Here is a 25614-nt window from a genome sequence, read left to right as displayed (position 1 = left end):
AGCTCTGTATTGTGTGCACCTCGCCCTTCGCTTGCGACAGGAGGTCCTGCAGCGGCCACGGCGGCCCTACCGACAGCAGGATGAGGTCCGCAAACCAGATCTGCTGCAGCCACTGCGGAGCCACCAGGGTAAGTTGCAGGCCCTGCTCCCTCCCTCTGTCCAGGGTGGACTGGATCAGGGGCACGGGAAAAAAACACGTATCAACGTGGCCCAAGGGGGGGTTGTCGTTTTCAACAGAGAACCACAGGGGGCAGTGCGTTGCGAGCCGCGATTCGAAGAGATCGACGCGGGCGCGGCCGAATCTGGCCCAAATCTGCTCCACCACTTGGGGGTGTAGCTGCCACTCTGTCTGCCGGGGATAGCCCCGCGACAACAAGTTCGCTCCGAAGTTCAGCCGCCCGGGTAATAGCTTTTGCACACCAAGTCCGTATTTTCGTCCGAAATTGACGCACGAAAAAAAAAGTCCAACAATTACGTCCGTCATTTAAGTTCGATTTTCTGTGTTTTTCGCATCAGTCAATAGATTTTTGCGAGCTGGGACCTGTCTGTGTTTTCAGATGATGGATTAAAAAACACGCACATGAAAACAATCGGACTGTGTGTGCAAAGACCTTAAGTGTGCCTCTGATAAGGAGCGCAGGCAGGAGTGCGCCTAGAAGTGTATCTCCGTGCCACTTGGTTCAAGGTTCTCGACCGTACCTCGCCCTGCTTGTTCAAGTAGGCAATGGTGGCCATGTTGTCCGAGCGAATCAGGACGTGGCAACCACATATCTGATGCTGGAAGTGGTGTAGAGCCCGGCGAACAGCTTCCAGCTCTCGCACGTTTGCAGAGTCACATTTTTGAGGAGCTGCACGGGCCCTCCGCCGATAGGACGCCCAGCTGCGGTGACCCCCTCGGCGCAGTCAGCGCCGGCGATTTTGCTCGAGCATAATTTGCGCTTAAACAGAATTGTCTGCGGCTGTTTCTGTGCGCTTCCCATGGCATTGATTTACATGTGATTAAAGCTTGGTTGACACAGCCGAATTTATGGCAGTGTAGGTCGGACTAGTGGGAGGTCGGACTAGCGGGAGGTCGTGGCAGGGTCGGACTAGCGGGAGGTCGGACTAGCGGGAGGTCGGACTAGCGCCCGGACCCCTGGTGAAAGCCCTAATGAAAAAAAAGAAAAGAATAGTGAAAGCCCAGGTCGTTATATTGGTCGAGCAAGGGCACCGTGTTCAGACGGTGGAGCAGTTGCCTTGAGCGTCAAAGATGACTACCATGGGTTTACATTAGCCAAAGCCCAAGTCGTTATATCCGTCGCACAAGGGCAGCGTGTTGGGACGGAGGAGCAGTTGCCATGAGCATCAAAGATGACTTCCATGGGTTTACATTGGAGTTTAGTTGGAAAGCCCAAGTCGTTTCATGGGTCGCTCAAGGGTACCGTGTTAGTAACAAGCAATGCAGAAGGGGTGTGACAAAGCATCAACATGATGCGCGCTCGGAGTAAGAACGGGTTGTCCATTTGTAGTAAAAAGTAAAAATCATAAGAAATTGAGTTAAATGGTTTTCATTGGACAGCAACCATATCCTGGTACAGTGGTATAACTAAAAGATCAAAAGACAGGCTTCAAAAAGCTCAAAAGTAATGAGGGTCATCCTTAACCTCAGTCCAAGTATACACATTAACCCAAACCATTTTAAAGAGTTGAATTGGCTGTTGAGTTCAAAATTTTGATTGATTTATTTATTTTTATTTGTCTCGAACCAACAGGTACAGATATCACAATAATTGGATAAAAAAATATATATATATGTATAAAAAAAAAAAAAAAAGAGAAATAACAATATGATATAAAGTTTGGTCCGAGAAGGGGCAGAAAGAAGCAGTGCTTATCTAGTCCTGCCCTTTCCTTACAACATTATATTGCACTTCACTGCAGATTCTCACTCTTAGTAAAACTTTCTAAAAAAAACAGAGAGAAGACATCGACCTGACATGGCCAAATAAATGGTGAAATAGAGAATCCTTTGTCCTGAAGATCTGTGTGTGCTACCCTGTGCCTTAGGTGCAATTATCTTTATGTTTTGAACTTTGCTGGTTTAGCACCACTAAGAAAGCCACCGGGAAAGCGCATCCTTTCCAAGGACTTGACAAATTAACAGTATTCACAAAGAATAAAATAGGTCATATTCATAAAAAGAAACAGTATTATTCAATATTTTCCTCTTTATTATATATGTCTATGAATGTATGTTTATAATCGCATTTAATGTTTTTAATGTTTTTACTAATTTTTATCGTCTCATGAAGGCTGTTCCAAAGAGAAACCCCACAGACCGAAATGCACATCCACATCGAAGTTGTACGGACCCTAGGGTGTTTTAGGAGCACTTTCCCTCTTAAGTCGTAGTTAGTATCTCTGCCTGTGAACATTTTCTGGATGTTATTAGGCACCATATTGTTTATTACTTTATACATAGTTTGTGCTGTTTTGAATTTAACCAGGTCCATAAATTTCAAAGTTTGATTCTTTAAAAACAGAATGTTAGTGTGATCTCGATAACCAGCATGATGGACTATCCTTATCGCTCTTTTCTGTAATGTACAAATATTTTGTAGGTTGGTTTTATAGGTGTTACCCCAAACTTCAATACAATACAACATATAAGGTACAATAAGTGTGCAGTACAGGGTGTATAGTGAGCTCTGATTCAAAAACTGTCTTGCTTTACCCAATATACCAACATTTCTGGCTATTTTTGAACACAGATATCCTATGTGGGGTTTCCAGCAGAGCTTGTGGTCAACTATGATGCCCAGAAACATGATCTCATACACTCGTTCAATTTTTACATTGTCGATTTACAATTCGAGTTCTGCATTTGTTTTTTGATTTCCAAATAGCATAACTTTAGTTTTGCTAAGATTCAATGATAGCTTGTTTGCATCGAACCAACATTTTAATTTGAACAGTTCTTTATTGGCAACCTCTAACAGCTGCTGCAGGTCATCCCCAGAGCATAGGATATTTGTATCATCCGCAAAGACAACAAATTTCAAAATTTTAGACACTTTGTAGATATCATTAATATACAAAATGAATAATTTGGGTCCTAAAACTGACCCTTGAGGGACCCCACAGATGATATTTGAGCAGCCTGACTTGTGCTGACCCATTTGAACAAATTGTTGTCTCTTGCTGATGTAGCTTCTCAGCCAGTCAAGGGCTACCCCTCTGACACCATACCTATCCATTTTTTCAAGTAGAATTTCATGATCAATCGTGTCAAAAGGTTTTTTTTAAGTAAATGAATATTCCTAGTGCATATTTTTTTCTATCTATACAAGTGGTTATTTCCTCGACTAGCTAGTGCCATGGAGGTGGATCTAGTAGATCTAAAGCCATACTGGCTATCCATAAGAATGTTTTGTTTTTCAATGAAATTGTCCAGCCTTTCATCATATAGTTTTTCAAGTATTTTTGAGAACTGTGGTAGTAATGATACTGGTACAAGGGCGTCGTTTTGGTCTCAAAGTTGGTAGGGTCGAGGACGGCATGAGGGGAGGCGGTGTTTTGATTTTTTTTTTACCTTTTTTAGCCATATTTAGAGGAATATCTCATTTTAAATCAACATTAGGATTATACTGTTGTGATGTCATTATTCAGTATCTTCTCCTTTTCTCAATAACTTTCATGTCACCACCTGCTCAGCTCTCTCACAGCATGATTGAGAGAGATTAAAAGCAGCACAGAGTAGGCTATCAGGGCTGAGAAGTGAAACGGCTTTCAGTAAAAACAAGTTTGGCGATTCATTAATGTGCTGATGTACGGCCATTTGAGAGTCAAAGCGCACTCAGTACTGCACATAATAGCGTTTCATTGCGACTTTTCATGGGCTGTTCTCACCATTACCATTGTACAATAACATGCTGATCACTTCTGAGTATAAAAGCATCTGCCCCAGCGCGAGGTCTGCACGGTGACTCGCGGAGACTCACGGAGCTCCACCCCACGGAGCTTGCTCGAGTATAATGAGCCCTTTAGCTGTGTTGTACTTATAAACGGCATCACATTTCTTGCAATGAACAATGTCATCTTTTAACTGGAAATGGTCCCACACAAAACTTCGCTTCGCTCTTGTCATTTCCTCGTCTGGGCTGGGGGCTGGAGTGCTGAGCTGATCTCACGCAGCCAGCCCAGTGAGACCACACCCATAGCCCATTGGACTGGCACATTCAGTGGTGAAAAACGGGGATAAATGTAACTTTGAACATAATGCAAACCAATTTTACTCAATAATAGTCGGGTCAATTCTATCCTTGCAAAATATGGACAATCTAAATGACCTATATAACTGCACTCCAAAGATATTGCAAATAAGGTTGCTTAAAAGTTGGTAGGGACAATTGGACACCCTGAAATGTTGATTGTGACATGTCACAACCAACCCTACCCAAATCCACGCGCTTGCTGGTCTATAATTGGTGAGAATATGTTTATCTCCGGCTTTGAATATTGGAATCACTTTGGCTATTTTCATTTTCTGTGGAAATATTCCCGTTTTGAATGACAAGTTGCATATGTGAGTTAATGGGTCTCTAATTACCTCAATTATTTTCTTTACCAGGTACATGTCAATTTCGTCTCCATCTGTGGACGTTTTATTCATAAATGTATTTACTATGTCAATAATTTAGTTTTTTTCCACAGTCCCCAAAGACATTGACTCTGTAATACACTCTCCAACGTCGTGCTCAGCCAGTGGCGAACCGTCAGGGCCTTCTAGGTATTCACTGAATACCCAAGAATAACAATTAAAATTAAAATAAAAATAAAAAAAATAAAAAAATAAAAATTGAAAAGAAAATAATTTCCCCCTAATAAATTATTTGTATTTGTTATTTATTCGTTTCTATTAACTGAAATAACAGTAATATTGTCTCTAAATTGTTCAGATCTTGGACTCACTTTGTTTCAGCAAATATGGGGTTAAATATTTGGTCCAGCCTCCACCGGCAAATGGTATTGATTGACAGCAACCCTTCGTGAAGACCGACTCTAGTCATGACATGAGGATGACAATTTTGATGACAGGTGTCTTAACCAATCAGAATATCATTTAGTTGTGGCGTTAGCCAATCACAATTAGTTGAGTTGTGGGTGGGATATGTCGAGGGATTCGCGAATCCAAGCCAACCAGGAGACGAGACGGACCGTCACGGACGACAAGGAAGGAGGAGTTTATGATGATGTGCTTGTGACATGCATGGGGTTTGATGAGGAAATGGATGCGGGTACTTTTCAAAGGATTTAATCTGGAGCTGTCAAGCTATATTTTCGCCATTTCCAGGCTACCTTGGAGGGCTTGCTTGTTGCTTTTCAAGACAATGGGTTTTGTCATCAAGTGAACGTCATTGGTAAGCTAAAACATTTTTTTTTATTGCTGGTGGCGCTGGGGCAGCTGATGTCGGTGGGCAGGGGGAGTTTTGGACCTGTCCGCGGGTTTTAGAGTTCGTTGTGCTTGTAATTTCTGAGTCTTTCTGTGTATTGAGCTAACTGTGGTTGTGTTACTGACAGACTGTAACGGAGTGCGCACAGAGACCTCAGACTTGCACGTACAGTAGGCTATATATTGTGTGTGTGTGTGCGTCCGTGTACAGCAGCGGACAGAGAGAGAGAGAGAGAGAGAGAGGGAGAGGCTGCAGAGGAACAGAGAGAGAGGGAGAGATGTGTCATTATATCGTAATATTGGCTTTGGGCCTCGCAACAGGCTCGGACCAATTCATTTCATAACTCATCCGGGCCGGATCGGGCACGGGTCTGCATGTCACAGGCCGGGGAGGGCTCGGGCCGAGATTTCAGGGCCGCGCAGCTCTCTAGTGTGTGTGTGTGTGTGTGTGTGTGTTTGGGGGGGGGGGGGGGGGGGGGGGGGGGTTACCGCATAGAAGGCCCGGTTCTGATAGGCACTTATCCTTAGCTGTGGAAAACAGCCTTTCCATGTTGTTTGTGAATGTGTCAATATTGGTCCCTGGTTTTCTGTATACACAGCTAACCAATATATTTTTAGTTTTCTCCATACATATTTCAATCGTGACACATTCCATTACATCATCAGTAGCTGTTGACATGCTATTGACAACCTTATAAGACAGTCCTTCATCCACAAATAGAGCTACACCACCACCTCTTCCGCTCTCTCTATTGATACAATGGAAGTCGTAACCTTGAAGTGTAGAATCAGAGCCCCTGTTTGGGTCAATCCATGTTTCAGATATAGCTATGATGTTAAATGGCGTGGTAAATTGTTCTAAATAATCAATTATATTCTGAAAGTTTGCATATTCTACTGTTGAAATGAATTATTGATATACCATGCTCATAATAATTGAATTGAATTGTTGATCTGTGTAGAGCAGCAGTTTGTGTTAATGTTTTCCAATAGATTGTAGTCCGGGTCTAAGTTTTCGTCAAGGTCCAGTGGCATTGTCATTGTGTTCAAGTGTTTTCAGTTCCAGATGTTTGTGTTCAGCAGTCCTTTGAGTTGAATGGTTATTTTCTCCAGGTGTGACGTTAGTTGTATGAGGTATTTTGGTGTGTGTCATAGTTGAGTAGTCAGTAGTCACTTGTGTAGTTACCTTACAGTCCAGATTGTGATGATGATGACGACGACGACGACGGCGATAATGATGGCCATGACGATCATTGGTATTTGTCCAGTTCCTCGATGTTTCTGATAACTAGCACTTTGGCTTCCTCCGGTCTTCCATTTAGTTTTATGAATATTTAGCATGTGTTTTGAATTTTCCTCATGTTTCTTCATGTAGCGTGCTTTTCTTGCGATGTCAGCGTTGCGTTTTGTCAGATGGTCATTTATGTAGACGTTTGATCCTTTTTTGTTTCCTTCCTTGTTTCAGCAGTGCAGTTTTGTGTTTTCTGTTGGCAAACCTCATGATGGAAGCTGGGATGTTGTTCTCTTTTCTCCGGGGGAGTGGGTCTCGATGTTGTTTAGGTCCACTTCAATACCTTTGGTTTGAAGGAAGGCAGCCATCTGTTGTTCCGTGGAGTTGCCGTTCAGTTCATTGGATTCTCTCCTCCTATTGGCAGAGGTCACTGCCCGAGCTGATGATCGAGGATTAATGTGCAGCCCAGTGACAATCAAATCATTCATCCGAGAATATTGCTCCAAGTCATCCACTCGGGTTTCTAGATGCACTATTCTCCTCTCCTGCTCCAGGTTCTGTCCTTTGAGCTGTTTTATTTCGCCCAGTAGCTCCGTGATAACAGATTGTTGCTTCGTTAGCGATGCCATATCACAGGTCATCATGTTTATGGACTCTTTTATGTCATCCAGATCATTTTGAAGCTGTTTCAGTGTCATATTGATCGTTGGTAGGCGGACCTAGCAGCTCTAGATTACAGACAAATCACACTGGCATGGCACCGCAGATCCGATGTAAACAGACTGATTGCAGTTTGCTGCGCTAGCTGGCTAGCTAGCAGGCTAGCAGCGACCAAACCTCCAGACAGGACGGCAGCGTTGATCAGGCCACTGGGGCAGCCATGAAAGAAGAGATGCTGGTGGTGGGGTGTCCACCCGCTATGCCGACCACCCGCAATGCCGACCTTAGGTTTAGGCGTGGGGGGTGGGAGAGGTTAGGTTTTGGGTTAGGGTCTGGGGGAGGTTAGGTTTAGGCATGGGGGGAGGTTAGGTTTGGCGTGGGGGCTGGGAGAGGTTAGCTCCACCGACACGCTGCACGCCGCCTCGCTCAGCTGGTTCTGCTTGTGGGCTATCGGCATTGCGACCTGTCGGCATTGCGACCTGTCGGCACATAGACGCGGCACCGGTGGTGGGGGGGAGTCGACAGCAGCTGCTGGCTTCTGGCCTTGGCACAGTGGGGTCGCTGCTGTCGGCTCCAGGCAGCTTGTCAGAGCAGAGGTTTGGTGGTGTACGATGGCAACAGCCACTAGCCACGTCGGTAGCTAGCTGCGGCAGCTAGCCGCTAGCAGCGGGCCCCAGCAGCACTAATCCACTGCTGGTGGGCTGAATCGTGTAGAATATTCACAGGATCTGGTGGAATCCGAAGCCCTCCGCTCCTCACGGTGCAGAGGGTTCCTTGCTCTTGGAAGAGATTTCAAGGCTCTGATAAGAATTGTCTCGTTTACCCGACTACTTGCTCGGGCTAATCACAGTAGCGTTGCGTTAGTAGTAGACAGGAGTCAGTGTTTGCGTCAGATTAAATCAGATCAAAGCATCTGATCATTAAAAAGATGAAGTCGATTTGAGCCTAAGATACTTAGAAACAACTGGCTAAAAAGTATAGCGCCAACTTAAAACTCAAAACTGTATAAATGTCAAGATAAGACAGAGCTAGCTTGGCGGACAAACACAACCTTGATGCATGCGCAGTCGTTCCAGCTAATTCTTGTTTTGTTTTGTTTTTAAACTGATCATGGTCTATAACATTTTAGATAACCTTTGTCCAAATAATTTAAAAATAAAACTGAAAATAAAAGTATTTTCAGTTTGTTTGGGGCACTCATGGCCTGAACACGAGGACTACAGTAGTATAGCAAACTTGAAACTACCCAACCTAAAAAGCAGAGTTGGGAAGCACATTCCTCTATTCGGGGGGAGGAGTGGAACAAAATCCCTAACGGAATTAAATCTGCTAATTATCTGAATAGTTTAAAAAACCTTCTAAAAAGATGAATGCTGAGTAAGCTACATTAATATAGTGCAAAACCTTTTGACTGTTTTTTTAACTTGTGTTGGTTTGTATCCCTTTTTTTTTTAATTCAGGACCACAATGGAAATAAGTTTAACAACTTTATTGTGATATTCTGATAAATAATTTTATATTGTATGCTTGTTAGTGTATTGTAGTTTTTAATTTGTCGAATACATTCAATCAATCAATCAATCAATTGGCTGTGTGTGTGGGTGGGAAGCCGGATTAAGGCTATGTGTCCTGGTCATTGCACTAGCGCACCCTCTTGGTCAGTCGGGGTGCCTGTTCGGGGCTGAAGGGAACTGTTAGGAATAGCGTGATCCTCCCACATGTTACGTCCTGCCGGTGAAGCACCCCGCTTCAGGTGAAAAGAAGCGTCTGGCAACTGCGCATGTGTCGGAGGAAGCATGGTGCTAGTCTATGGCTCTCCCCAGATCGGTAGAGGGGGAGCAGCGACCGGGGCAGCAGGGGGAAATTGGCCAAGTACAATTGGGGAGAAATGGGGGTCATAAAAAAAGAGGAACAAGAAGATCTGTACTTTACCATAAAACTTCAAATAAACGCCCGGGCGTTTATTTACCGAAAATCGTTTCCAAACCCGGCGTTTATATGAGACCAGCGTCTATTTGGGACCGTTTAGTACACACAAGAAGGTAGGTACAGGCACTTTTGAACATGTCTAGTAGAGTACGGATTTGAACAAAGAAAAACAACTGAGATGTATTCATTATCATTATCATCATCCTCATCGTCGTCGTCCAACTACCGGTACGCTACCAGTTCATTGCTCTCCTCTCTTCCCTCTGCCAAACAGCCCTACCGTATTTCAAACAAGTAATATTAGCCTACCGCTCACATTCAGTCGTTTGTGTTTCATTGGAAAGAAGCAGTTTGATTACAGCAACGTTATACCGGTAGTAACGTTAGCATTTGCAGGTAGGAGCTAACGTTAGCTAACCAAGCAGCACTGTCAGAGAATACAGTGTTGTGCAACAAGCAGACTTACCAAATGTTTCCAAACATGTCCGGTATAATCCATACTGGATCTGTCAGCTGTTCCACTGACAGATATGCACTTTTAAAACACCCAACACTAACGTTACTGGTAACTTCTCCACCGCTCCCATGTCCTTATGGGAACCATAAGCTCAAGTGTACAGTCCGTAGCATCAAACACTACTACAATACTTGAAACATGCCGGTTCAAGATTCAAGATTCAAGATTTTTATTGTTACTCCGTAGTACAAGTATCACATGTGAAATTCTTGTGCTGTAGACTCCGTTACAACATAGTGCAAAATAACAGGGCATATAGGTGCAGGAAAAAAAGAGAAACAACAAGCAATAACAGTAAAGCAATAAAAACAAGCCAGAAACAGTGACATTCACTGCACATAGGTGCAAATAGCATAGACAATTTAAACATAATTAAACATTCTGTTTGCACAGGTGCAAATAACATAGACATAATTAAACATACATAATGGTAGCAGCTGCTGTACAGCTACTACATGATTGTTTATTTGTGTATGTTAAGGAGTCTCGTGGCCTGCGGAAAGAAACTGTCCCTCAAGTGATTTGTTCGTGCTTTTGGGACCCTGTATCTCCTCCCTGAGGGTAACAGAGAGAACAGGCTGTTGTGCGGGTGGTTTGTGTCCTTGATGATCTTCAGGGACCTCCTGAGGCACCGCTGGTTGTACAGTTCCTGCAGTTCTGGCAGCTCACATCCTGTTATGTGCTGGGCCGCGCGCCTCACTCTTCTTAGCACCCTGCGGTCCATGTTCGTACAGTTCCCGTACCAGGTGGTGAAGCAGCCAGTCAGCAGGCTTTCAATGGTGCCTCTGTAGAAGTCCCTGAGGATTTTTGGCCTTAGCCCAAATTTCTTCAGGCGCCTGAGTCCGTGTAGTCGCTGTTGGGCCTTTTTGACAACAGTGGCGGTGTGGCTGGCCCATGTCAGGTCCTGGTGGATGTTGACTCCCAGGTACTTGAAGCTGTCCACCCTTTCCACCACTGTGCCATTGATGGTGATTGGGGGGTGTGCGCCCCCCCCCCCCCCCCCCCCCCCCCCCCTCCTGTAGTCTACAATGATCTCCTTGGTCTTGGAGACATTTAGAGAGAGGTGGTTGTCCTGGCACCATTGTTCCAGGGCCTCCACCTCCTCTCTGTAGGCCGGGTATGTATAAACAAAGCGTAAAACTGTCTGACAGGGGGGAGAAAGTACAATCTCTCGTCTTGCCAAACAAGATGACTGACATCCGCCAAAAACACTAGTGACTGTGAATTCAGTCTGAGCACAACACAAAAACATACTGAGATGAAAAAGTACCCAATGTCTATTTGGGACCGGCGTTTATTTACCAAAACATGTAGCCAGACCCGGCCTCGATTTGGGACTCGGCGTTCGGAGTTTTACGGTATACTACTTTACTTTTGGATGTGTACTGTATGTGAGTATTTCTTTTTCTGACAACTTTTTACTTTTACTCCCTACATTTTAACACAAACTCCCTATATATTTGGGCAGGTGTGGACACAGCCTTGGTGTGGTTCGTTTGGGCAGGTGTGGACACAGCCTTGGTGTGGTTCGTTTGGGCAGGTGTGGACACAGCCTTGGTGTGGTTCGTTTGGGCAGGTGTGGACACAGCCTTGGTGTGGTTCGTTTGGGCAGGTGTGGACACAGCTTTGGTGCAGTTTGTTTGGGCAGGTGTGGGCACATTTGAAGCATATGTAGATAACTACACCCCCAAAACTGTAATAATCAATCATGTGACTACTCATGCCCACCCCTAAAAGGCACGCACACATATACACACCTTCATATCGGTCATTGTCTTGAAACTGTTCAGAATTCTTCTTCATCATCACGTAGGGGGCTTCCTACACACACACACACACACACACACACACACACACACACACACACACACACACACACACACACACAACTTAATCAATAATGACTAGTAATGTGTGCATTTGCCATATTACCAACATGATGCTGCTGTTGAGCTTATAATCTGTTATTACCAGTATAGTCTGTTATTACCCGATATAGATGTTATTACCAGTATAGTCTTGTGATTACCAGTATAGTCTGTTATTACCAATACAGTCTGTTATTACTGTATAGTCTGTTATTACCAGTACAGTTTGTTATTACCGGTATAGTCTGTTATTACCAGTACAGTCCGTTATTACAGGTATAGTCCGTTATTACCAGTACAGTCTGTTATTACCAGTATAGTCTTGTGATTACCAGTATAGTGGTAACAATGACGGTCTTGTTTTCCATGCCCGTGGTGTCATTAGGGTAAAGGTCTGACTTGGTCACCACCATCTTATCCACCTCATTCCAATAGCCAATCTGCGAAACCACACACGCACGTATGCACGCACGCACGCACACACACACATACACACACACACACACACACAATTGTTGTTGGGTTGTACTCGTTCTAATTAATGCAATCATGGGATTGACAAACACTGACTCGACTTTTACTTATTGTAAATAGCTTCAGTATATCTACATGTGTCTATCCATGTGTCTGTATCTTTGCATGTCTAATACTGTGTGTTACCTTAACAGGTCCGTTGTTTTTCAGTTCCATGATAGTGACTGAGTAGTTCACTCTCTTTCCATACTGGTCGAACTGAATGTTCCCTGTTAAACCATCCACACGCACCTACACACGCACACACGCATGCAGAAAAACAGGCACGTGCATGCACACACACACGCACGCACACACACACGCACGCACACGCACACACACACACACACACACACACACAGAGTCATATTAAATAGCAGTTTCTACCATATTGGTCCGGAATATAAGAGAAACTTGATTATAAGACACCTTTTTCAAGAATAAACTTTTTGAGGAGAAAAAAACTTTTTGAAGGCCAAATCTTCTTTTTTCATAAAGAAAATAATTGTATTAGAAAATTGTAATGAAACAAATTGCATAACAAGGTAAGCTGTTTTTAACTGTCTCTTAGGGCCTAATCACATTAGGCGGATGTTTCCATGGTTACGACGCATAGAGTTCTCGATTCTAGAACAGTGTTTCCCAAAGTATGGGTACTGCAGGTCGAGAGGCAGACCAACACTCCCAATTTTCGCGGGAGTCAAATGTCTGTTTTGAAGCCAGATTGAAGTTTCTGTTAAATGAAACTAGATCACATAAGGCATTGGTTCCCAAATTGTGGTCCACTGGTGGTCTGCCTGGTGGTCCGCCAGAGAATTACAAAAAAAATACAAAATAAATAAATAAAATTACAGACAACAGTTTTTACATACACATTAACCCTGAGGAGTAGCCGGTTTGGGCCGATTTTCGGAAATATTGTGATATTTGGGAAATATCACAATTTTGAACATTTAATTTCAGAGGCTGCAGCAGGCTCAGTTTTAAAGCCTGAGTGAAGTTTCTGATGTCATATCAAACTAGAAGACCTAAGGAATTGATTTATACCAACCATGTCATGCTAGTTTGTCATCTTATTCTTATCTTTTTTATTATCTTTTTCACAGTCTAATGTTGGCAGGTGTGTGTGTGTGTGTGTGTGTGTGTGTGTGTGTGTGTGTGTGTGTGTGTGTGTGTATGTGTACGTCCACTTTGAACCAGCTAGTAGCCTTACATTGTCATATTCTCTATATGTAACTGTATATGTATTGTATATTGTCTGCTGTTATGGTTAAATCAGCTAATTTTACTTCATGGGGGGGGGGTTCGTATAAGCAGTGGAAGTGGTCCCTGGGAAATTTGGTTTGGTACATAGTGGTACTTGGCCGGAAAAGTTTGGGAACCCCTGAAGGGCACACACACATTGGTACACACCAGGGGCCGGTTGCACCAACTGGTCTTAACTATGCCTGGTCGTAACTCCTACATCGGTCTTAGTTAAGACCAGTCTTTAGAGTGGATTTACGCCTGTTGCACCAACACGGCTTATGTCTGGTCTTAACTACGCCGGTCGTAGCAATGCGAATTGCCAGGGAATGCACCCTGATTGGATGATGTGTGCCTCGCGACCTGCTTGGAGCGCACTGTGCCACTACGCTCTATCAGCCACTACTGTAAGTGCGTCACTACACTACACTCCTCTCACCCTCCCTCGCTCCGGGGAAAAAAATGGCGGCGATTGAGCCAGACAGACAGTCTGAATGAAATTGAATGTAACGTTCCCAATTCTATGTATTAAATTCAAAAAAAATTAACGGCAACATTTGGGAAGGCTAAGCCACACAACTAGTTCGTTGTAATCTAACATCATGCTTCAAAAGACGGAGAACTGGCTGTGTTACGACGATGACGGTAATGACTCAAAAAGGTCTCCGTGGAGATCTCTGTTACAGGCAGGCACTACGCCTCCTCCTGACCAGGCGTAGGAGTTACGCCTGGGCGTAGTGAAAAGAAGGCTTAAGCCGTCTTGGTGCAACCGGCGTAGCTGTTAGGTCGTAAAGTTATGACCAACTTAGCTTAAGACCAGTGTAAGACCAGTTGGTGCAACTGGCCCCAGGGGTGTAGTGGTAAATACAGATGTTTTGTTACCATTAAGTTAATATAAGCTACAAGCCTTGTTTAGTTTCATGTTTGCTGTATTGTGTCGTGGTCCCTTTAAGAGTCACAGGAAGCTAGAATCCTGTCATGTCATGTGACCAGTAATCAGGAAGTAATGCGCATGGCACAGAAAGCTGCTGCTTTTGTTTGGTTCAGTGAACTTCCAGTGACATCTGCATACATCTTTGCCTTTTGATAGCATCATTGGTATGTATGACTTTGTTTTATTATTATTTACAATTGCAGGTCATTATTTTTGTAACAATGTTAAGTTTGGTGAACGTTGGTGCAAGAAGTCCATCGAGTTACTATGCTAATGCTAATGCTAATGACTGCTGTACACTTGAGTCAGTGAAATTCATAGGAGAGAATAAATATGAATAAATAGTTGATGACATGTTAAAATATGATGTTAAGAAATATGATGGGACTGGAACATTATCGTTAAATATGCAATAAATACGTAAAAAATGTATAGCAGTAAAAACAAGGCAATTTAATTCATTTGAGTATATTTACAGTACATTGTGTATATTTACATTGTATAAAAAGCAAGCATATTGTGATTATGCTTTTTGTGTGTTTTAGTTTCACCCTTTCCTGGCGATGTCAATAAACCTGTGGACATATGCTACCAACTGTCTTCAGAGTCTTGATGTCAGGGAGGCGTTTATCTGACTGTCAAGTTATATACAGCACATATACCAAGGGCAGCACAACAGAGTTGGGTAAACTATCCAAGGTGAGTAGTTTACCCACCTTGTTTCCCCTCATTGATTGATACAGTTGATCTGAAAATAGGTGAATAAACTCTTTGAGGTAGGTAAGGTAGGTAAACTGCACCTCCACTACACCCCTGGGACCCACCCAGCTTGTTAGGAAGGGGGCTAAATAATGTTCCAAAGTAAGGCAACATTTTGGAGAGGGAAAAACTATTTCAAAGTGGTCTCTTGTCCTCTCAGCTCAAGGTAACGGTTCTGAGTTGTGAGTGAAGATTGATTGATTGATTACTTATTGATTGGTTGTTGATCATTATTGACTCTGTTGAATAATGATATATGGCTCTCTCTCTCTAAGATGTCTCTCAAGTGCCCCAACTGGAGAGCACTCCTAGGGGAGCAACATCCGCATCGCAGCCACCACCATAGCCCTGAACACCGCAGCTAGCAGCCAGCAGTGGGAGAGAGTAAAATCTCTCCCTCCCACGTAAGTCTCCTAACAGACCGGTGTATAAGTGGCCAGAGTAATTCATCATGAGTGGCTTGCTTGCTGTAAAATAATATATAATGCAACTGCCGTTGAGTCTCCCATCCACAGGCTTGGCCCGGAGGTCAACAGCCAGCAGGACAACGTCCGCCCTTGGCACATGACCAATGCGCTGTGTGTTTCCGCCGTGGACATGGGGCTACAACCCTATGCCCCACTGGACAGTACAGAGCAAAGGCATCTCCCTACCATATAGTCAACATCACATACATACATACATACACTTTCATTTATCAGGTGAGGACTGCGGTAATTTCCGCTAGTGTCCAGATGAGAAATTAAAATGTATGTATGTATGTATGTATGTATGTCACTAATGTTCAGGACGACAATGTATAAAAGGATATTCATTTTAAATGAGTGTTACGACTGTGTCATTTGTTCTTCTCTTCTTTGTGAATTATATAGTTTATGTGTAGACTCGTCAATGGACTGAGAGTCCAGTCCATTTTCCTCGTCGTTAGCTATTTCCGTGACATACTTCCTGGTTGCGGGTGTTTATCTTGTGGTCGACAGTGTCTTTAGCTCAGTCTTTCCCAGGTGCAGCTGGTTGGAGATTTTATTGCTGATTGGATAGCAGCCCTGTCTGTCTGCCTATATAGAGGACTCAATTCCAACATAACAACAGAGTGGTACTGGAGTGTGAGACCTGTACCCTCTCATCTGCGTATTTACACACCATTTCATTCAATTGTTTTCCTTTGTGCATTTTGGTATTTTGTTTCTAATCATGTTTGTTTCTTTGTGTCTTGCAGGAACGAGGCGCTACTGTACCTTTTGTGTTAGGGAACAGCAGTGCCAACCGAGGGGTTAACATCAGGTATTGAAGGCGGCGGCCTGCTGGACCAGATTTCCCTGTCAGTAGAGCGTCCTCGTTCCCCCTTTCCCTTTTTGAGCAATAAAACCTTTTTGTTGCAAATTTGATACTGTTTCCATGTATTTCATGTTACAGTCCTAACTCCTAGACTTGGGGCGTAACTATGAGCAACTGATTTATTGATGAATCAACAAGGCATTATAGTTATTTTTCTACAGAGTACCCACAAGCAGGGCTGTAGTGGGGGGTAAACGCACACAAACTGTTTACATACCTTTTTAAATACAACACAGTGTTTTTACTTACCTTTTAATGATGGTGTATGCACTGGTATCATATGAAACTAGAAGACCTAAGGCACCCATTGGTACCAACCATGTCATACTAGCTTGTTGGGAAGGAGGCTAAATAACGCTTAAAAGTTAAACAAAATTGTGGCCAGGGAAAACCTGGCACTTTTGAAGTGTTTTCTGAAAAGTTTTCCTCATTTGTGAAGATTATCTTGCTGAACACAAAGTGTTCAGTACTCATTCCTGAAGTACTCTGTAAGAAAGGAGAAAAAAAGAGTCTCTCTGATTGGTGGGCGGTCACCTGTTTCAGTGCCCGTTCTATCTCCACCCCCTGTGCCCAGGGCACTGCCGGATTGGCCAGGCAGTCCCCGCTGTTGCCACGGCGACTCATGTCTATTCGCTGCTTATGGAGGAAACGGAACGCCTCAGTCATCACCTGGACCGCATCATATGTCAGGGCTGAGGTGTACTGTCACACACACACACACACACACACACACACACACACACACACACACACACACACACACACACACACACACACACACACACACACACACACACATATATTATAAATATATAGCCTATATATATTGTTGTAAGAACTGCATGATTTGGCAGAAAAGTTATTATCAATATGTATAGCCTATATATATATATATAATCACAAACAGCTCCTATATTGGCTGCACTATCCGTCATGATGTGATTTAAAACACGCAGCAACAAATGTTATTATTCTTGACAATTTGGCAGCGCTCTGAAAGACACAATAGGCCTATATAAATGCACGTCGGATCATAAATTAGACCTCCGTGTCACCAGGCCATTATATAGCCTATAGCAGTGCAGTGCCATGCAGCCTACTGGAATTATTGAATGATCAAAAGTATTATGTTCATGAGAGAGAGAGGAGGGAAGGAGGGGTGAGAGAAAAAGAAGAGAAAAGCAGCTGATACACCCTCGGGAGCACGGCCCAGGGACCCTGCATCGGGGTGTGGTGAAGGAGCTGTCCGAAGTGCTGAACCGGCCAGAGCACGAGTAAGCAGGATGCGTGGGGCCAGGCCGTCACTATCCATGGTGCTGAACGGAGATCCCGCACTCATAACAGCGGCGGGAGACAATAGCCTATAGAAATTGCCATGACATAACCTTACTGAATTTCTGTGATTTTCTGCACCTGGTTGGCAATATAACCACTTCTGCTTGCAGACCCCGTTGCTGATCATTGCTTTGCTGTTGCTGTGCCCTGGCTCCTGTTCGAGATATACTGAAAGACTTCAGTGGACTTTTTCCCTGTGTAAACTCTGCCAAGAAACTTTAGTTAGTTGTCGCCCGTCCGACATCCAGTATAGGCTAGATTTAGCTGAAAGTTTAATTGCTGTTCTTTGTTTATTTGTTCATTTTGTTCAAGTCTAAGTAAAAAGAGATTTATCTGATTCCTGCCTCTGTCGTCTCTGCTCCTGGGTCGAAATACACTCTCACAGCCTAACACCAGCAGAGACATTTGCCGTTTTGTAGGCTACATTCAGTCTAGACTGAATGAGAAGTGACTCTTGCGCTGCTGTCAGAGCCATTATTTTCTGACTAATGAACGGTCGGATTAGTGAGATTTTCGTTGTCGGGTTAACGAGCTGTGGGACTAATGAGGTGTCTGTCCAATGCTCATTTTTCGGACTCGTGAGGTGTCGGACTCGTGAGGTGTCGGACTAGTGCCATGGCACCGCCCAGGCATTGCCTGGCCACACAGAATAATTCTGGTACTTAAGACTGCCCAAATCCCGTTTGCGCTGGCATTTTGGGGGCGCAGATGATTTGGCCCGGCTGTAATTGGCGCCTGCGGCACCTGTCATAAACGTTTCCGCATCCCCACAGAGAATTGCATCCCCACCATATTTCGGGGCTATTTTAACTTAGAAAACAGGGAGGTCACGTCTATCGAGACAATTATATCACATTTAAACAGTTACATTTCTGTATAAATCATTACAATATGCTCCCGTTAGGTGGGGATGCGTTTAGCTGCTGCCAAGCGGGGGTGCAAAACTCGGCACACCTGGACACGTGCGTGGGGCGGACTGCTATCTTCCCTGACTTAAGGCACGCGCAAACAAGTGTGCAAGCGCAAATAGGGGATATTGCCTGTACCAAGATAGGGCCCTAAGAGTGAACATACTCTCTTGCACTAGGTTATATTTTTATGTAGGGCTGGCTCTACGACTGCATATGGGGATGCAGGCAACTAGTTGGTCAAACGTTTAACATACGCTACCCTCGCTAGTCGCCCTCCAAAATACTAGTCGGTTAAACTAATAATTAATTAAACTATCATAATAATAAACAATGGGGGCGGGAACTGTTGCGTCTTTACCAACCACACTTTACCAACCACCTACACCTACCACCACCTACACCTACAGCCACCTACAGCCTCCCTCCTCTAATGCCCAGATGTAAACAAACGAATCAGTAGTAGTAGTAGTAGTAGTAGCGTAAGGGAGATGGCATCTCATAAAACCAGAGCAGTTTGGCAGTATTTTGCGGGGATGATCACTTTTATAGCGTGGCAGGGGAGCATCGTCGGGACCAATCGATGAAAATCTGAACTTTAAATAATCAGGGTCGTATAATTCCTCCGTTTTCTGCTCCCACCAGACGTTGTCTCCTCTCTCTCACTGTAGGTACTAAATATCGCTTCAATGACAGTTTGCCCCATGACACGAAGTTAGCCAGATTTTTTTTTATAGCCTACATTTCCCCTATCGTGCTGCGCCTCCCCTCGAGTTGTCTCGCGGCCCCCAGGGGAGGCGCGCCTCACACAATGATATAATCAATATATCGATCTTACCCTGATCCTAGTATCAGCTCCAGGATACTCCTTCTCTTCCAGAGCTTCCCATCGTTGGTCAAATTTTGCCACAACAGCGTCGTCAAAATCTACTATCTGAAAGCCTGACACGTTGGCTCCTCCATACTGGATCTTAGAGAGATCACCATCTACGAAACCCTGAAACACAGAGACAATGACACCAGATTTACCTTGTACTTTCTATAATACCATTATTTTATATTAATTTAAAATGCTGTAAAATGTGAAACCGCAGACACATTGGATTACCGCCTGGAAATCACTGAGAAGTACAAGGCGCCCACACGCATGTAAACACACACACACACACACACACACACACACACACACACACACACACACACACACACATGCTACATATACACACAGGTACACACACCAGGGTTTCTTATGCAATGTATTTCAGGTGCTTTGATGCTCTAAGCTGGCACTAGTGTTGTTGTGACCAAAATCAATGAAGGAAAAGCAGTGCGCCATCGGGGATGCCTGTGGGGAGGGAGTCCCAAATCCTTGGTCCATAGGGGTGAATGACATCACCTGAGCGGGAGCATTCTCCTGGGATGGCAGAGACACCTGCACATCCTCCTCTACGATGAGGTCAACACCATCACCCAGCAGCACGTTGTTCATTGTTCCACTACCCCTTTCCTTGCCTGTGTTGGGCCTGAATAAATGAAATATGCCTGATTGAATCAAACTCACTGATGCCTTCAAATGTGACCTGCTCCATCATTTTGAGTCACATCGCCCCCGAAACACATTCTGAGTTTAATACACTGTTGGAAAGAGGACACTGTAAGCTTTCTGGGGATATAACAATGATCTTTGTACTCCAAAGATTGAGTGAGATACACCCATGTATGTCTTGACTGTTTCCAAACTATGTTTTTGAGGAAAGACTGCCTCAAAGTTTGACATCAATTCTGAAACATTTAGAGAAATCATTCAAACATTAAAAAAAATCTGAGTTGTCACTACCACCACTACTAGTCATACTATTACTGCTACTGCAACTACTACTACTACTGGTGATTTGTGATGTCACCAGTGATGTCACTCAAACACTCAATGATGATGAGGATGTAATCAGTTCTACTGCTACTACTACTAAGCCCACACCCCAAGTAGGATTTGGCCGGACATTTGTATGATGTTATGGGAAGGTCCAGGTGGTTTCCAGGACTTTCCAGGTGGTTAAAGGTCCTGGAAACCACCTCCCAAGGTCGGATTGGTCTGAAAATTTGTATAGCAGTGTGTTATGATCAGGGGAGGTTCATGGGAAGGTCCAGGTGGTTTCCAGGACTTTCCAGGTGGTTGAAAGTCCTGGAAACCACCTCCCAAGGTCGGATTGGTCTGAAAATTTGTATAGCAGGGTGTTATGATCAGGGGAGTGTTGTGTTCAGTAGTGTTGTATTACATTACGCCACAAGGCGGTGCTGTGGGCCAAGGCCCTTAAGAAAGAAGTAGGTACGTTACGACTGGATGTTCGGCCATGTTGCGGAGCGCGAGGCAGCTCTTATTAAAATCCTTAGCATACTACTGGATTCTGATTATTTCTACATTGAAACATTACAATCAGACTCATTCAGTGAGGGAGATTGAAATGCCAGAATATGTAATCCTGCTGGTGGAGGGGACGGGCGTTCCTGATAAAATAAAGTGCACAGTGGACATACAAGCAGCAACGACAACAAAGACAGTGCCATTAATAGTGGATACTGGTGCCCCAGTGTCTATCTTGCCCCGATGCATCTATGATGAACATTTCAAGGAAACTCCTCTCCAGCCATCCTCTGTCCGGCTGGTGACGTATTCACGGGCCCCTATCAAGATACTGGGCTGCATGCAAGCTACTACTCACATAGAGCATGTTACAGGCCCAGCCACGTTCTATGTAGTGGATTCAGTGGAGAAATGGAGGACGTACTTGTGGGGCCGGAGGTTTACACTGCGCACCGATCATCAGGCCTATACAACACTCCTCTCTACAAAAGGAATGGATCGTGCAGGAATGCGCATTGCACGCTGGTCTGTACGCCTCCTCTGTTTCACTTATGATGTCATGTACCGTGCTGGATCACATAATCACACAGCCGATTGTCTCTCACGCTTACCTCTACCTGCTGCTTCCCCTCTCACCGAGGACACAGAACCTGAGCTAGCGGCTTTGCTGTCAACGGCCCCTGTCTCAGTGACTGCCGGGGAGTTTGAAGATGCTTCCTCCTCCTGCCCTGAGCTTGCTTCTCTGCATGAGCAAATACAAAAAAGATGGCCACCTTCTATAAAGGCTGTGAAGCCAGTGCTGCAGCCTTACTTCAAAATAAGACATGAACTGAGTGTACAGGACGACTTGGTCTTTCGGGGGTCACGCTTGGTTGTGCCTGTCTCCCTGCGCTGCACCCTCATTACACTAGCGCACGAAGGTCATCAGGGCGTGGTGCGAACAAAACAGTGATTGCGTGAGCTGTATTGGTTCCCTGCCATGGATGCACTCGTACGCTCTGAGAAATCCACATGCTCACTGTGTCAAAGCTCAGACAAGTCAGCAAAGGTCTTTGAGGCACCACTGCAACCTGTACCTCTGCCTGAGGCCCCCTGGATTAAGCTGGGCCTGGACATTGTTGGACCATTTGAATCTGCGACTTGGGACTGCAAGTATGCTATCACTCTCACTGATTACTACTCAAAGTGGCCCGAAGTAGCTTTTGCATCATCTGTCACTACAGAAACAGTGCTTGGATTTCTCAGCACTGTTTTCGCCCGCTATGGTAACCCAGAGACCCTGGTCACTGACAATGGACCACAATTTACTGCTGCTACATTTTCCTCATTCCTCAAGGACAGAAGGATCGCTCTTATCCACTCCTCTGTGTACCATCCATCTGCCAACGGAGCAATAGAAAGGTTCAACAGAGTCTTCAAAGGCTGCATCCAGGCTGCCATCCTCCAAAACAAGCCATGGAAAGCTGCAATGTCTGATTTTCTTCAGGCATATCGTGCTACACCGCACGCCATGACTGGTGCATCGCCATTCGAACTGCTGCACGGCCGCAAGATGAGAACAAAGCTCAATGTTCTCTCTCCTCCTACTGAGAGGGCACATGATGATGTGCGTGGCAGGGTGACTCTCGCACCTCGAGCAATGTCTTCATTGCGCAAATTCATGGCTAGTTTAGTTTATCAGTCAGACGGTCACCTGTCACTGGACTTCACAGCCTGCCAACACTTTACCGACAGATGACGAACACTCGCTTTTTTTCTTTTCCTTTTTCTAAAACGGGGCCTACAGTACATGGACATGATGACAGTGGTCATCAAACTGTTGCTATGCAGAGAACATTCATAATTTTAAGGGAGACAGGCATAAGAGAGGGAGGGAAAGAGAGCGAGAGAGACACACACACAGGCGGGGAGAAGGGTTGCCATGCCATTTGCGATAAACCCCCCCGGCGGCAGATTTTGAAGAAGTTAAAACGTTATACAAACAGCTCAAACTAATCTAAAATAACAAACCAATAACAAAACTCCACAATACAACGCTGACTAACATTATAAACAGTGTTTTAAATCCTGCAGTAGCCTATTTATAAGCCTACCATTTACAAGTACTCACAACCGAGTTTATCTGGCAACAAGAATGAATGTTCAGCCCAGAGCAGCAGAGCGGGGAAGTTTTGCTTTCTCGTCCTTCGAAACTTTAGCTTCAAAACGATATTTAGCATTCGAATTTCACAATAATATTTACACAGAATGAAAGCCAAGGCTTTATTTGACTAAAATCAGGTGAAACCCAAAAACAGCCAACATCAATATGTTCTCATAAAATCGCCTTTTAAGACAAACAGCAAGTTGCGACATCCGACTCATTTTGATAGAGCGGGTCACAAATGATGAACTGTGAGGTGACCACCAACACCCACCTCAAGAGAAGAGTTGGCCACATTCCTAAAATTCCTCACCTCAGTGAGATGTCATAAACAGCTGGAAGCTGCTCGGCGTTAACACGGTAACAAGACCACCCCAAAGCCAAGGCACAACATGCTATTGGCCCATCAAAGCCAGGAGCGAGTTCCTATACTTGCCCCATAAAACAGCACACAGAAGGGAAAAACTCCAGATTCTAGCACAACTTCGGTTGTCAACAGAACCTCAGCGCTGAAGGTGGTGGTCCCCTCCCCCAGCAAGATAACCTAAGCTGCCCAGAGTAAACCAGCTCTCATCCCTCCTCCTCCTCCTCCTGCTTCCCTCACTCTCCTCATCCTCTTTCCCTCGTCTGGAACAGCGGATGCGCACGGACGGGACGAACCAAGTCTCCTTGATTTTCGGGTAGAGACCGGCAAGACCCGAACTCAGGTGTGCACACCGTAAAAGTAAGGGCTATTTTTCTTTTTAGAGATATTATATTATATATAGATATCATATTATATTATATTATATTTTTAGAGATATATTGACGATATTATGCATGACGCTGAGTTAACTCATTCATGGCCAGTTTAGGACTGCCAATATTTAGCACAGGCCAAAGATTTTCATAATTGTTGGTCATCTTTCAAGACCCACAGTAAATTATCTATTAGCACCAGAGTGATTTGCAATACCTCAAAATGAAGATGTACGTCTCTGGGTTCACCAGGAAAAAAAAAGTGAGCTTTTAGCATGTTCTGTACTCTACTTATATCCATTTATATACACCCTGTTTTCACCCAAAAAGTCTCTCTGAGATGACAAACAGGAGAAAAGTCAATTTCTGTAAAATACACATTCTCAAGCAGAACTCGCTCTCAATTCTTTTATTTTGAACTGTATTGACATCAGACATGTAAATACTATTCGTTATGACACAAATGAAAAAAAAAAAAAATATATATATATATATATATATACACATGAAGTGCTTTTTTTTTACATTCAACAATACAGCAGTGTGAGTGAGTGTGCAGACAGACACACAGACAGACAGACAGACAGACAGACACACCGACAGACAGACAGACAGACAGACAGACAGACAGACAGACACACACACACACACACACACGATCCCCCATCGTTGCGTGATTTCTAACCCCACATAGGATAAGCAATAACCACGCCCTGTGGCGCTGGGATTGGCCAGGAGCAACACTGGAGGGCACGCAGCCCAGCGATTTCATGAACCAACTGAATAGCTCTTGAGAACAGACAGCAGGCTGCTGTGACTGCCTTCTGCCCGCTGCTGCCTAGCTGTTCCTGTGTTTATTTTGATTTGTTCTGGTACACCCGTCCTCGTCCATGTCTCCCTGTCATATCCTCCCTGCTATTTGATCGTTCCCGTTTTCCCCTCGGCTATTCAACACGTCCTCACCGCCCTCGCAAACTGATCGATCATTTCCTCATTCCTCCGATGATCAAACACATCTCTTGATTACTTTCTCCCGTTTTCTCCCGGCTGGCACAGAGGAAGGCGAGTCCAGCTCGTGCAGCGCGCCGAGCGTTTCAATGGCGTTTCTCCTGTCTGCACAAGGAAGCGTTACCCGTTTTCTGCTTTTCCTCTTGCTCAATTTCAAAACAACAGCTGCGGTATGTGTTTGTTCACGTGTTGTCTTAGATGCTAGGGACCTGATACTATGTCAGGGGCTGGGGAAGTGTTTGAACTACGCCCTGCAGTAATAAAAACAAAAACACGTCAAACACGTCATTGGCCCTCTGGGCTATTCCTGATAACACGTCAAAGACGTCTTTGGCCCTGAATGAGTTAAAGTGACTCTTGATTGATAACGTTAGTTTAAGATCACACCAGACCCCGCCTGAGAAGCGTGGGTGTAGTTAGGAGACTAGCGCGGTATTTCTTTACCAGTTAAATGTGTGGTGTCGAATTACGCCGCGGCCCAGTAAGTAAGCGGGACCACTCCAGGTACCGGCATCTCACTGTCTCCCTTGCTGTCCTCTCTTTCTTCCCATCCACACCCACGCACGCACGCACGCACACGCACGCACACACTCACGTGGTCCTTTGTGGCTATGTTGTGAATGCAACCGGTCCGCCATTTTAAGATCTCAGACCACACACATTCATCTTAGCACTCTGGTCACCTCTAGTGGCCA

The 25614-nt window shown here is 44.5% G+C and overlaps 1 protein-coding gene across 2 annotated transcripts in view; it reads right to left on the bottom strand.

Moving 5' to 3' along the window:
* Positions 1-25614, bottom strand: part of LOC310775230 (glutamate receptor 2-like) — a gene marked incomplete at its 3' end in the record, with an annotated part of 221612 nt that overhangs the window by 102171 nt on the left and 93827 nt on the right. For both annotated transcript variants that reach the window (XM_083635345.1, XM_083635346.1), the window contains 5 exons: positions 19507-19665; positions 16960-17127; positions 12297-12401; positions 11969-12076; positions 11526-11589 (listed from right to left, as the gene is read on the bottom strand). In XM_083635345.1, the coding sequence (XP_083491471.1) occupies positions 11526-11589; positions 11969-12076; positions 12297-12401; positions 16960-17127; positions 19507-19665 (604 nt within the window). The remainder of the gene's footprint in view (positions 1-11525; positions 11590-11968; positions 12077-12296; positions 12402-16959; positions 17128-19506; positions 19666-25614) is intronic.

Source organism: Poromitra crassiceps (genome assembly GCF_964638095.1).
Source record: "Poromitra crassiceps genome assembly, chromosome: 4".
Taxonomy (NCBI): Eukaryota; Metazoa; Chordata; class Actinopteri; order Beryciformes; family Melamphaidae; genus Poromitra; species Poromitra crassiceps.
Note: the sequence above shows the minus strand (reverse complement) of the source record. Positions and strands in the feature narration are given on the sequence as shown.